This window comes from Cynocephalus volans, chromosome 15 (genome assembly GCF_027409185.1).
Source record: "Cynocephalus volans isolate mCynVol1 chromosome 15, mCynVol1.pri, whole genome shotgun sequence".
Taxonomy (NCBI): domain Eukaryota; kingdom Metazoa; phylum Chordata; class Mammalia; order Dermoptera; family Cynocephalidae; genus Cynocephalus; species Cynocephalus volans.
Genome location: NC_084474.1, coordinates 74,267,477 through 74,282,941, shown reverse-complemented (window position 1 = coordinate 74,282,941; position 15,465 = coordinate 74,267,477). Strand labels below are relative to the sequence as shown.

Below are 15,465 nucleotides of genomic sequence, written 5' to 3'. Positions count from 1 at the left end.
TTCAACATTCGATTTTGAAACACTTTTTTGATGATGTCCTATATTTGTAAATCTTGTTTTTCGGCAGTTGCTGTGATGAAAAACAAGTACCATGGAGAAAAGCAACGTGGAAACAGAAGTGGAGGTGGTGATGCCCAGTGGGATTCCATGACAGGAGAACTATGGCGGTGCCCAATAAGCTCACAAATCACATTAGGAAGTAATTGTGGTTGCTTAAGAATAAAATACAAATCTAATTTCTTTCAATCTGTGTGTTTTATTGCTTCATAAGACTACTGAGTTGTTAGGACATAAATACGTAGTAAGATGTTTGGACCTAATTATTTCATAAATGAAACTGGTATTTCTTTTGGCCTAGGGTGCACAAAAAAAAAATGGAGACACTAATGGCTTTGTGAACCATGAAATTTGGGGACATGTGGACTATATGTAATGGCATTTACTATGAAAAAAAAATGGAGACACTAATGGCTTTGTGAACCATGAAATTTGGGGACATGTGGACTATATGTAATGGCATTTACTATGTGTAAATGGCACCCTCTGAGATGTGCAGTTCACATCACCTGTGACGGTATGTGGTGGTCTTGTTGAATTCAGACACACCTTCTTAACCTCGTCCTAATTTTAATGATCCTCACAATGAATTATGTATCATATGAATGTTGAGAACTAGCATCTCATTTTCAGAGAAAATTAAATATAATTTTACAAGATTTCATTAGAAATGAAAGAAGGATGCTTACCAGGCCTGGAAGTTCACAGCATTTGTCTTTACTGGCCCATGATGTGGAACAAACAATATCAAACATCTGTAACTGGAACTGCAATTTAGAAAGAAAATTGTTATTCAAGAAGATATATACATAAGTTGTGTTTATAATTATAATGATTTCATGTTATATATTACATAATAGAACATCAATACATTTATAACATTACAGTAACTAAATCAAAAAGTAAATCCAACAATGTCAAATTAATTTCATTCCTCAAACACACAGTGATCTAAGATTTTGTCTATAATTACTCCATCCTCCAACCAAACGCCCTTATTTATCACAACTTCACCCTCCCATCTCTACCAAAAAGTAACCTTAGCACCTCTGTTAAGGCCATCCTTGTAAAGCCCACCACAGTCACTCTCAAGTCTCTGTGATCACACAGCACTCCACATGTCTCTTTTATAGCATATCTCCTACCAGCCAAATACTATTCTTTATATTATCTCCTCCTTAGACTCTTCAAGGGACAGAGAAACACTAACTCATCTCTGTGTCACCTATCATAATATGTATACATTATGCATATACTATGCATATTATATACATATAATAAGCATTTTTTGTTGAATTATTTCTTACTTCATTCCTTCATTCATACACTCAACAAATTTTTCTTTGGTGCATAAAGTAAGCCAGTTTACTACGTAGACTTCTAGGATACAAAAACAAACAAACAAAAAATCACAGTCCTGTTGGAAGAACTTACAGGGAGAGCAAGCCAGGCACATAAATATTGTATACAATGTGGAAAGTGTCATGACAGATTCTCATTTGGTATTCTGAGAATGTGAGCTAAGTGTATTTTTATTTAAGCCATCAATCACCCTGTAAATATTTAGACATCTTGCTCCACTCATGTATGTTGGTGATAACTCAATGTACATGTTGAAATATACAGAAACATCAGTATAATATCATTCAGGGCTAACACTAGCTTAATGGCCCAACCATTTCTAATATATTCCTTCCTATGTTATTTTCAAATATATAAAGCATCATCAATTACAGAGCTGAAAGAAGAATGAAATTCTTTTCATTTTAAATCTGCAACCTTCCTTCAGCAAGTTTTCAGCAAGGGCTGTAAAGTCTTGGTGCCTTATTTTCTCCCAGAGAGCACTACTCATCCTTTGCCAAGAGCCCTCTAGATGAAAATGGGAATGCCCAAGTACATATAGTACTATTGAAACAGGTTCCTAAAAATGCATTCAGTATCGCTAAAGAGGCTATCTGACAATACAGAGAATGAAATAAGATTTTCTGTCATTATATTCGACAATAACCATGCCTTATTGCAAATGTTTATTCCAACCAATCAATAAAGTGACCCTTGAGTTTTGAAAGCAGATCCATGAGTCAAAGCATTTTATTTTCCTGATTCTACCTGCATCTATTGTGCTGTTTGTGGAAATATGTGCATGGCTTATTACTTTTTTTTCTAGATGGTTTAAGGTTCTCTCTTTCCTCCAAAGGAGGTGACACCTGAGACTGTGCAGGGCAACCACACAACAAAATTATGGCCAATGAAAAAATTATGTTTTTAAAATTAAACCATTTTAAAAGTACACTACAGCTGATTTTTAAAATAACAACAACAGTAACAAATATTTTGAGGTGCATGGGGAGTAGCAGACTATGGAGCTAGACTGCCTGGGTGTACTCCGTGACTCCTCTACTGACAGGCTGAATTATTTTGAACAAATTGTTTAATGTAATGGGATCTTAGTTTCTTCATCTGTAAAATTAGTATAAGAATGGTAGCTATTTATATGATTGTGAGGATTTAATGAATTAGTACAGAGAAAATATTTAGAACAGTGCCTGAAACATAGTTTTTATAAATAATAAATATTACTTTAATATTCTATGCAAAGTTCTTTCATAATTGAATTTTTTCAGGTGCAGTGGTATATATAATACAGAGGCCAAAAAAGTAATCAAAGAAAGTGACAGTATTGAAGGCAGAAATGTATTAGATTGTTTTAACAATAATTAGATTACCTGTTTAATGTTTTAATTGAGAAAAAAATCTTTAAAAATAACCATAGCAACCAACATTTGTTGAAAACCTACTATGTGCTAGGCACTATCCTAAGCACTCTGCACATATCACTTAATCCTCAGATCACCACTATGAGGTATGATAAAAGTAATGTCCATAATTTAGAATAGGACCTGGGAGTAGAAAGCTTAAATAAATTTAACCACATGTTGAAAGCTTAGTTCTGGGTGGGATTTGAACCTCATTTTCTTGTGGTTTGTTTTCCCACAAATTAATCTTTGGTGTAACATTTAAAATGAAGATAGCCCAGCCTAACCTTACAATGCCATTTTATCTGAGAACATTTATTAAATGGGTCTGTTTATGACAGCATTAGATAGATTTGGCTAAGTCTGCAAATCATTCATCCATTAAGAGGTTTTCCATTTCTGAATAAAGCTCTCAGTGTAAAAACATTTTCATGAATGGAAAGATTTACTTAAGCAAAGGCCTTTCACTAGCTCCAGTACACACCAGGCTTTCTTGAAGTTTTTCAAATAAACATTCACTACCTAATCATGTATAACAGTACAATGTCTACATACAAACCTTAGGCTAGACTTACGTCCTATGAGGTTATTGGGATTCTTATGAGCTCAATTTATTTATTCAAGGGGTTGAATGCCTACTAAGTGCTGAATGAAATCAATACTATAATTTCAGGAATGTTACGTGGGCTGTCTTTTCTTTTGCAAGTTAGATGAAGTCAGCAGCTTTTCCTTTGGGTACAACAAATTTATTCATAATTGTTTTGCATTCATAATAGTTTAGATTCTTCAGGCTTTATTTAGGAACTTCTTTTCCATGACACATTTTGGGGATTGATTAAAAGAAATCTGGCTTTTATTCCAAAAGCAATGATGTACACATTTGTAAAAATTACATAGGAGACAGTACAGATATGGTATGTCAAAAAATCTCATATTTGAGTGCCTGAAAATGCAAGACAATGTGGCTCAAAATAACTTCAGGCAACTAATGCAAGAGGCAGTCCCGATTTACTTTTGTAACTTTCTTCCTTTGCAACAACTCAACATTATAAGAGATATATGAGTAACTGTGCCGGGGGAAGAAAAAGAGAAAAGCATTAACTTCCTACTTTCACTTTTTGTAATCTCTTTGAAGGGAATACTAAGCCAATTACAAATGCTCATTTTTTATTATTGAACATTTCTGCCAGGGTGTAGCAGGGTGTAGCACGAAAGGCAAGTCATTTGGGGTCAAATGTTAGCATGAAAATAAGATTAAAATATTTCTCAGCAGTTGAGTCATTTTGATCTGTGAATGGGAATTAAAATGTACCCCTGTATTGACTTTCCACTCATATCAGATTTTATTCTCTGATTTTTTTCTGGCATGATATAACTCAGCTTATAATTTGATATCAAGCTGTACACGACTTCATACAAATAGAGAGCTTTACATTGCACAAGAACACTATAAAAAGAGAACTGAGGACCTAAGCCATCTTCTGTTTTGAATTTGGGATCCAACTTCTATTGACTCCATCACAAAACTAAGTTTTATTGAGCTTTACCACATGTCTGTTATTAAACTGAATAATTTTAACTTGCTCTCAATTTATTAATTTATGGAAAACCATGAAGGCACTATAACAGCCGTTGTACTTGTTGGCGGTATTTAGAATGCTTAGGTACAGGATAGACCCTTTTGGGAGGTGTAAATTCTGATCCCATTTATTTTCAAGGTCATAATTCAAATAATTGTGAGTCGTTGAACCTGTCAAAGTATAGACAGGGCATGTATGTGGTCACTGGTACAGACCAGACACCCTTCTCTGCCTTAAGTTCTATAAAAATTAGAGTCTGACCCAGTGGAAGAAAGCACTAGAATGGAAGGCAGGTGATCTTATGGAAGACAGATACAGTCTCTTATCTCACTTTCTTCACTTTTTGAAAGAGGACCCCTTCCTACTTCTTGAAGCCTCAGTTTCTGCAGCTATAGAGTAGGGACAATGTATGTATCTCTTTCTAGAGTTATCAGAGGATTAAATGAAATAATCTCAGAACTGCCTATCCCTTAGTAGACATACAAAAATATTAGCTACCATTACTATTTTAAAGATTAAAAAGATAATTCAAATCAAAATGCAGTATTATATTTTGTAATTTAACGACACTTGTTTCTGTAGGATTATCAACTAGTCTACTGCTGATTTCTACATAAAAGTTTTAACTCAGTGAATAAAATTATAGGCAACTCTATGGCATAACTTATATTTCTCTTCTATTTGAACAGTAGAGGGCTAAATAAATGCCGACTGGATGATTACCTAAATATTAGATTTGAAAAGGGGAAGGAAGATACTAAGAAATATGATGCTACCCTAGAAGGTCAAAACTTTTCTAGAATCATCTCATTAGGTATCAGAGAAGGTAGAAGAATCTTCTTAGGAGAAAAAGATTGGAAAGCAGAAGCATGGTGGTTAAGTTTCTTTCCACCTGTGTTTTGATGACCAATTTAAGCCTACTTATTAGTTTAGTCCCACTAGGGACTGTCGCTGCCTATAAAATCTTGCATTGCTGGACACCACTTGTTTTTATGAAGAATGTGAGTAATTTCTATACAGTAGTTACTGTATCCCTAAATCCATTAATCTTCCACTCAACTATGGTTTAAAAAGAATATATTTTCTTTAAAGACTGAAACTTTAGAGTCTTCCACTATCTGGCATTTGTTGAATTATTGCTGAATTTGGCAGGGAATGGAGACCTATAAACTACTAATCTCTCTTATATAATTGCCCCTCCTGGAATAATCTGAAATGTGCACACTACACATTCCCCTTTGCTGGATATTGGAGTATAGATGTATATCAAGATTATGTTAGCAATCTGTGATTTCTAAATTGAAAACTGAAGACTGAGGCTTCTCTTATCTTGAACTGAAATGATTAAGTAATGCCCCCCAAAAAGCAAGTCTGAATTTCCAGTCACATTCTTAAGATCTAATCTAATATCATTCACTTCAACATAACTGAATTCTTCAATAAGTGGGTAGAATGAAAATCTACTTAGTAATCCTTCATAGACTTCTAGATTCTGACAAAGGCTACAACTTTTTTCCTACTAGACTTACAAAGAACTCTTTAATTACTGACTTCTATAAATTCCCCTTTGTCTACTACTGGATGGGATTTACCACAGAGGGAGCTCTGTTTAATTGCATTTCTTTCAGAGCCAAAAGGAAAGATTTATCACCTGTAGGCCTGAAATCTACAAGCACTTTTGCTTTCAGAAACAAATTCTTTGATATTCAATTGCTCATATATTTGGAGTACAATTATTACACACAGTAGTAATTTGAAACACAATTATTGTAATTGAATTATAAAATTATAATTGTAAAATACAAACTATAATTAGGAGAGGGTATGATATACATTACTTGACTGTTGTCAATGCCACACACGGAATATAATAAATGCAAAACAAAATTTTAAGAAAAGACACGATACCATTCAAACAGTCAACATTCTATTTAATTTCTATCAAGTGTTTCTTCAGAACTCACTCTGTTCACAGGAATTTATTAGATACTGTGATGTAGGGGGGTATTTTCAAACAAAGACCATGACATGGTTTCTGTTACAGGGAATTTGTACTCTGGCTAGAGATGTAAAATGTGAATATATGAAAGAGCAAGAAAATAATATTTGACTATCAATAATCAAGTGTTAAGCAAATGGGAGAGGTCTAGGAAAGGGAGGACGAAGGATAGACAAAGTATTATTGACTTCCTTCAATAATAATAGCTGCTCTTCACTGAATGACTACTAAGTGCCAGGGATTTTATATGCCTTATTTCTAAAATTAAGAAAATAATGCTAATACTAATACTAAGTAATTGGGCCCAGAATTTCATACATCTAGAATTGTTTCTCTTACTTAGAGTTCATTCATTCATTTATGCAAGTATCCACCTATATATATATCCATTTATCCATACAAGATATCCTTAATTTGCTATTTCTGTATTCTTACAAATTCCTGAGTGCAATCATAGGAGTATTTTTCATTGAGAAGAAGAGAGTGTGTTTCTTAACCAGCATGCAATAGCACACATTAAGAGGGGACAACTCCTCAATATCATGTAAACGTTCTTAAAAGTCCTTTACCATAAATGAAAACAAGACAGCCTTTCATACCTTTTATATTCTCTTTCCAAACATCTAATTCACAGTTCTCCAAAGCAAAGTAGAAACAGAAGAACTTTTAAAGATACTTGAAAGCTGAGTGTTAAACTCATTAGCACACATCTACCTATCGAGGTCTGAAAGCATCAATGTCCCCCTATATCCACAAGCGTTTCACTTCTATTGTTACCACAAAAAGAAATGTCATGAAATAGCAAAGTGTCCCAGAGTAAACTATTCTATCACTCTGAGAATATTTCCTGGTATACAAAGTGAATGCACTATACCAGAGCAATGGAATTAGAACTATGAGCCTAGAAAAGACCATTGGAAGGTGGAGGTACCTGCTACCTCATTTCCCTCCCCGATTCAATCAGCATGGGGCTGTTTTAATCTTATGTATTTATTTGGTGTAGTAGAAGATTTCATTTATACAAGCTCATCTTCAGCTTAAAAAGACTCTGAGAACCACCAGATGTTTCTAAAGTTCCTCATACCTTGCTAATTCTACAGATCTGTGAAAGTGGATGACAATAATAGTGATTTGTAATTGTCCTTATTATTCAGTTCTATAGAAGAGAAATGTAGATGAGAATAGCTGGAATTGTTTACAAGAACAAAACACCTTACTAATTATAGAATGATTCAAATTAGAGAAGGCTGCTAATTAGCTGTGAATGTATGATGTTAAAACAGAAATCCGTCTACAGTATTCTTTTTCGTGGGTAATGAGGGAATGTGATTTATTAGCCAATTGGAAGTCTACCAGACTTACATTTCATACTGTATGATGAAAAATATATTATCTTAGAATGATTTGTTACTTAAATAACTAGTAATGATTAAAGGTAAACTTCACATTAGTGATAGCAAAAGCCTTTTTTTTAAATGCCCAAATTTAACCCGAATTAGAGGCTTACATAAATTTCCTTTGTATAATATTCACCAATTTTGTATGGATTTGTATTTGTTTATGTAAATGAGATGTATTTAAAGTTTTGCTTTTCATTAACAAAATTCTTATTAACAAACCGTTTACGCCACACACCATACGATGAATACTTTACTATTCAAATTTTAAAATGTACTTAGAAAATAAACTAGCCTAATTCCTGGAACATTCTCCTCGTAATATAGCAGAAGTCTGCTGACAAGAACTTTGAATATAAATGTTTTTGTTTAGTTAAAAAGGCCATTATCGATACATAACAGCTAGATAAAAAAAATAATTTCTATGGGTATACAGTTGAGTGAGGCATCTATAGTTCACAATAATTTACTGCATGTTATCAAATGGCTAGAAGAGAGGAGATTGAACGTCCTCTTCACAAAGAAATGATTAAGTTTTATAATGAAGAATATGCTAATTACCTGGATTTGATCATTACAAATAATATACATGCATGGATATTCAACTCTGTACCCTACAAATATGTACAATCAACACTTTTCAATAAAAATAAATAAAGAGGCCATTATTTACCCATCCATCCATCCAACACCCCTTTACCAAACATTTCCCTTGGGAAATAGCTAAATATACTTTTAAAGTTGTTGGGTTTCTGGAGGTTTTTTTTCTGTAACAGTAATACAGCTTCACTTGTTTATCCACTTACTGGTGCAGAATTTCCATTTGGCCCTCTCGATCTGACCATTCTCCCCAGTACTTCTACACCGTCTGATGTGACATTAGCCGATGCATTTATTGCTTTCTCGCCTACTTGCTTGCAGTCAACAACCACTTTGGCCAAAGTCTTGCTGACAACAATGTGTATCTGGGTAAAAGGAAAAGACATTTTAGGAAGTAAGAAGCAGGAGGAAATATCAACCAAATTTGTATAATTGTATGATTCATCACTAGAAAACATGAAAGAGAGAGTAGAAATTCTGCTACCATGTATTTTGCTAGGGGAGAAAATGTCTACTTTTACCATCTCTATGATTGTCTCACATTCAAGTACCATCTCTATTTTTATTTAATTAATATTTTTCTTTAAAAGACTTTGGAAGGATTCACTTTTTTAAAATCTAGCTTACTCTAAAGCAATAATATCTTTGAAATCACAGGATTGCTGTCCTAGTTATACCTTTTCTGAATGCACAGTAAAATAAACACAAAATTATTAAAATTGAAAAATGCTTGTTTATTTACCACCAAAAATTATCTAAGATACTACCAATGAATGGCAAACTGCACTTTGATAGTACTTATTTAACTTAGAATGAAGATAGAAGGTCTAGAATCCAATGGGGAAGAAGAAATGTTTTCTGGTGACTCCAGACCCAAATGAAATAAAGCATTTTGGCTTAATGTATGGGGCAGTCTTCTCAAACTAGAATTTCAAGAATATGGAGGTCCATGGTTATATTTCAGGAGTCTACACATTCTTTAGAAGGATTTGTAAAAATATATGTTATCATTTAGGTGCTCGTCAAAGATAAGTATATTCTAGATGAACTAGATAACCACATTGTGATCAAGTTCTGCCATAAAATTTCAGTGCTTATATATGCACTTCAGTTTAGGATGGCAATTGACTCTTGACTAGTACTTGTTTGTAGCAGGCTAATGAGCTAGAAGAGTGAAATTAATAGATAAATAATGATTTCACCTTAAACAAAAGCCAAAAGAAGTTACAAATAGCTGCCTAAGGAAAGGTACCGTGATAGTTCAAAGGGAAGGAGAATTAGGCAATAGGAACCCAGGTTATAAGACTCATAGCAGCTAGTACTATATTCACATTAGAAGCAGAGATTGACGCCAATGAAATAACGTCATCTTTCACATTAAAATAGTGTTCCTTTCAATGTTACTGGTTCGATGATAATTTGTTTTTGAAAGTACACGGATTTATACTACTTTTTATTTAATGTTTTACTTAAGTTATATCATGATAAAAAATAATTTAAGTCAGCAGTGGGGCTCTTGGAAATCTTTTTCCTTCAAAAAGCTGTTAGCCATTACCCCAGTAGAGAAACCCTGCTGGAGCAAATCCCAGCATGTTCCTTGCTGCTCATTAACATTTATATTATGATCATTTAGAAGGGTATACCTTGACTCTTATGGGGTTTTGAGCCTTGGAATACTTTTCATAATTATAAATTACAGACATTTTCATGCTAGGTGCTAGAAAACCCAGCATATAATACCCATGCTTTAAGAACTGTTAACTTGTGGGGAGATTATTCACATTTTTTGAAAAATTTTTAAAAAACTTTGCTTTACAAAAAGAGACATTGAAAAGTTTTCAAAAATATTTTGCTACTTTGGTTGCACTTAAATGTCCATTTATACAATTATTAACTTTTTGAAAGAGAACCTGGGGCCATACTTTGTATCCAAAGTGTAAAAAATAAAGCCAGCTGAAAATCAATGAGAAATTAAGATTAAGTATTTATTCACTTATAAGTCTATGAACAAATCAAATTTCATCTCTATGAATTGAATTTGCATTGAGATTTTCCATTGATAGGTCTATTATAAAGCAGTTTGTTATGTAATAAGCCTTTTCTTTTTTTCTTTTTCTTCTGGTTTAGCTGTTTGGCTTTGTTGATACTTAAAGTGGAGGAAAGTATTTCTACACATAATTTTAAAAACTTGAAGGTTTATAAATTTGAAGCCAATTTTTAATGAGGCTTACTTTTAGGTCTTTGAGATCTTCTGGTAGGGTAATTAAAGTTTAACATTCACCTAAGACTTATGAAGAATTCTTTGGAATAAGAATGAAATGTGTATGCCTAAACCACAGCCTAAGACGACAACGTTTCTTTTAACACTCACAAAATCTCAAATGCTTTTCATCTCCTCTACAATTTTTCTTGACTACTTTGGAATAGACTCTGCTTAACCAAGACAAGAATCATGTCAAGAGGAATTTGGTGAATCAATGATAAGTCCAAAGAGCTGCTAATGGAATAATTTTGAGCCATGATCTCATGTGCTTTTCAGAAACCTTTACTTCTGATAGTACGATCTTATTACACCAGAAAAAATAACATTTTTGTTATGCAATAATGAGGTATGCAATTATGACATGAAAAGCTACAGAAAATAGCACTTGTGTAAATTAGATGATTTGACCACATTCTAGGTCAGGAGACAGAAGCCAAGATGAAGATTGCTGTCTAACATCCCTTCTCTCCTTCTAACGGGGCAGAAAGGGCCTAGTTAGGAGGCAAGGCTTTTCTCAGCACCTCCTGAGAAATGCCCTGTCCGTCCTGCAGTCTCTGTGCTGCAATGCTTAACAGCCCAGAGATCAGTGGCTTATTCACCAAACACAAAGGAAATGGTAGACGTTGGAAGGAAGCATGTTCACCCCAGTGATCTCCACAGGCAAGTATTTCTTAGAAGGGACAGAGTTCTATCACAAGTGCCAAATTATTAAAATAAGATCAAGTTAGGTTTTACAAATTTTTCCCCCAGGATAACTGTTATAATGGCAGTGATGGATTGTACTTGTATATATGTAAAGATATCAGTGCAATCAGTTACATCGATCTTCACATTTTAAGATAATTCAACTGATTGTGATTTTGTCTGCATTGGTGGCCCAGGTAGACTAGCTATCCTTTCTACATCACACGCTATAGTAAATGAGCAATTATCTTCTCAGTAATACAATCCCCTCTACTACATTGTCTCTCAACGGGGAAACCTGGACTTCTAGCGATATCTCCTGGAACGCCTGCTAATAATGCACATTTCAGGGTCCGATCTCACAACTACCAAATCAGAATCTCTGGGAATTGTTAACAACCCCTGAAGGTAATTTCTTACTCCAGTTGAAATTTTACATCAAAAGCTCTGTGGAATTTTTTTACTATCCCTCAGTGGCTTTGCCCAATACCTAATGTAATATGGAATATAGGTATACAAGGCATGACTAACCTTGTGAAAGCTTCCATGGAAAATTTTTCTAATATCAGGTCCTTCAAAAGTAACAGTTTGAAAGTCCCCACTGTGGTCATAGTTGAAATATGTTAGGGTTTTCCCACCATCTATTCAAACAAAGAAAAATAAAAGCATTTTAGAAAGAATTAAAATAGGTGAATAATTTTTCTAAAACTTAACTCGAGACAAAATAATGGATCTATTATTTTGAAATTGTGTCTGGAACAAAGTAATGGGTAAGGAAATGATCTAAGTCCTCAGGTTGCTGCAGGCTACCAGTTGGTTGGATTATCTGATTTAACCACATGGTGATAGTGAGACTAGGACCTGAGCATACCTTTTCTCTGTACTTCCTTGCCTATGCTCTCATCCCCTTGACCCTCTGGGAGAGGTTGTCTGAAGCTGGGAGTCAAGCAGACAGGAAGGGAGAATAAAGTAAATAAAATGTTAAGGAGTAAAAACCAGGTCCTTTTCTTACTAACCCACTGCAACAACCAACTGTCTCAGGACATGCAATTTATACCATCCAAGGTATATCATTTATAATCAACAAACAAACAAACAAAAGCCTTCTTAATCTTGAATTCTTCATATTACAAGGAATGTTTTATTATTAAAAAATAGGATTTTTTCCTCACTAATTCATTCCTACATCACAATTTAATTCTTCACTTTGTCTTCAAAGGAACAAGTTAGTCTTAATCATTTTGAGACTTCTTTGGTTTCAAGTCCAGGGTGTATATGGAGTTAGTGACTTATACCCTTTTGAACCTATAGCTTTCCTTTCATTTCAATATTCATGCAAAATGCTTTCATAATATCATATTTAGTTTTTGATTCCTTTCCTTGTACTGAAAAGTCTTTTTACAAATACTAGTTGAAAATAAGCTTGAAATACATTTCTTATCCAAATGTTTGAGTTAGCACTAACAATAGCCTCCAGATTTTGGTTCTTAGCTTCATTGGAATCCTAAACAAAAAACAAGTTTAGAAAATTCAGTGATGCTAAATGAAAACTCTTTTGTGATCAGCAAAGACAACATCCAGGAACATGAGGTTGAGAAGCTTTCTTCATTGGTTCTTCCAACCTGCAAACACGGGAGTTTCCCAGTCTTCAGACTTACTCTCTTTTCTTTCTAGACTCACTCTCTAGATGATCTCACCCAGGACCTTGGCTTATATACCGTACACACCAAGCTTCCAAATTTGTATCTCCATCCCAGAAATCTTCCCCAATATGTTGCTGCCAATCTGACGTCTTCTCTAAGATATCAAGTAGGCATCCCATATTTATCATATCCATGTCCAAAAAATGAAATTCTGGTCCCACGCTTCCCATTGACCCCCTCCCCCCATCAATCTTGCTTTTCTTTAGTCTTCACAATTAGTAAAAACTGTCTCTCTTCACCTTGCTCACTACTGTATCCCAGAGCCTAGTGCTGGCACAAAGTAGGAACTCAAGGAATATTTTTTGAAAGAATGAGAGAATAAATAAATGAATCAACTGTTATATAGTCCATTGTTTAGTATTTATACCTCCCATAAGTGGGTTACTCTGCAATAAACATAAAACAGGCAAGATGGCAAGACACATGCATTAATTATACATGTGTATACAAATGTTATAAAAATAAATATACTTACTATCTAAAATAACTCCAACCAATGGGTCAGAATTTTTATTTAAAATCTCCCAAAGAGCAAATGGCTCCTGTGGAGTATCAGGAAGAATCCGGAATAGAAAACTGATTGTGTAGTCAGAGGGCAATCCTTCTGGATGCAAATACCTGAGGATGGAAAGAAAATAATGTTTCATTGTGTTCTTCCTCAAAAAGTTGTTCCTCTGATTATAAAGCAAACACACTGTCATTACACAAGACTTGGAAAAACAAAAAAGAAGATCTCCATTAATCCCAACCAGATCACTATTTTTGTGTCCTTAAAGAATGTGTGTGTTTGTCCAATTTACATCATTTTGTCTCTTTCTTTTCTTAGCACCATTTAATAATCATTTTCTATTTTTAAAAAAATTTTAAGACCATGATATTTAATGACTATACAATTTTCTCTTGTTTGGTTGTTCCATAACTTATCTAATCAATCACTTCTCGTTGAACATCTACGTAGTTTCAAAAGTTATAGTATTCTAAGTGATTATTTATAATCCTTTTGGTGCTGATAACACCAAGGTCCAGGTTTTGATCCCTGTACCAGCCAGCTACAAAAAAATAAAAAACAAAAATCTTAACTTATGACATTGGCACTTTCTACTGCATGTTGTACTTAATTGCATTCCTGTCTGTGGTGGATACTGTCATGCACCATCTAGCTCCACCTTCAAGAATTAAAAATATATTGCCCCTGGCCCTCAGAGTGTTGTCTGCAGATAACTTTCAGACATTAGCCCTCTTCAGAAATTGCCTCTACCAAGGTCAGGCTACCTTTGTGGAGCACCTCTTTTCAATGTCTTGTCTTTAAGGGAATATAAAGACCAGGACTTCTGATCCTCACAGGAGACAGCACTGAGGGGCCATCCCATTTTCAGAACTCTTCTGGGTGGTCAGCTGAGGCTTCCATTGAGGCTGCTGCACAGCTTGACTTCTCCCTCTGACCTATCCTGCTTTGTATGGCTCCCTATGCAAGAGCACACCCTCACCCACTTCCTACACACTTATCTCCACCTGAGAATCTGCTTCCTAGATAACTCAACCCGCCACACAACCTCATGTCTTTCTAACAAGTAAGTAGATTACTTATTTACTTTTAAATCTTCTCCCAAGCAAAAAGAAAATATAGCCCTTTATATACAGCAGGAATTCCATGACAGTTATTAATTGAATGAATTAATTCGTGAATATGTGAGAATTTAGCATAAGTTTGAAAATGAAAGTTTGGTTTGTACAGATACAAGTAAATGATGCATTTATTCATTTATTTATGTATTAGTTCATTTATTCATTTTGCAAATACTTATTGAGTGGCTATTATATGCCAGACATTGTAACAGGCATTTAAAACACATCAGTGAAGCTCTTTTTCTTTCTGTGCCACAGCACTCCTGCAAACATGCAGGAAAAGTTCCTAAAACTCACTAAAAAAGCACCAGCCCCACAAAGTGACCCAGTATAAGAAGGGCAAGGATTCTCTGTACACCCAGGGAAAATGGCGTTGTGACAGGAAGCAGAGTGGCTATGATGGGCAGACTAAACCAATTTTCCAGAAAAAGGCTAAAACTACAAAGAAGATTGTGCTGAGGCTTGAGTGTGTTGAGCCTAACTGCAAACTAAGAGAATGCTGGCTATTAAGAGATGCAAGCATTTTGAACTGGGAAGTGATAAGAAGAGAAAAGGCCAAGTGATCAGTTCTAAGCATCATCTTTGGTTTTATTGTGAAGACAAAATCTTGAGGTTATGTTCACTTTGTTTGGTTACAGTTGGTCTTTTGGGAGGGAATAAACTAGAGCCATCAATACAATTTCCTTGTGGGGAAAAAAATAAAAATAAAATAAGATATAACAGTGAAGACAACTGACAAAATCCCTATCCTTGGAGCATGTAAATTCTCACAGGGTGAATTATATAGTATGTTAATACAT

The 15,465-nt window shown here is 34.4% G+C and overlaps 1 protein-coding gene across 2 annotated transcripts in view; it reads right to left on the bottom strand.

Moving 5' to 3' along the window:
• The window catches only part of COL14A1 (collagen type XIV alpha 1 chain), a 213,435-nt gene that overhangs the window by 67,799 nt on the left and 130,171 nt on the right, over nt 1-15,465 (bottom strand). For both annotated transcript variants that reach the window (XM_063079077.1, XM_063079078.1), the window contains exons 32-35: nt 13,515-13,657; nt 11,868-11,977; nt 8,596-8,754; nt 747-824 (exon numbers count right to left, since the gene is read on the bottom strand). In XM_063079077.1, the coding sequence (XP_062935147.1) occupies nt 747-824; nt 8,596-8,754; nt 11,868-11,977; nt 13,515-13,657 (490 nt within the window). The remainder of the gene's footprint in view (nt 1-746; nt 825-8,595; nt 8,755-11,867; nt 11,978-13,514; nt 13,658-15,465) is intronic.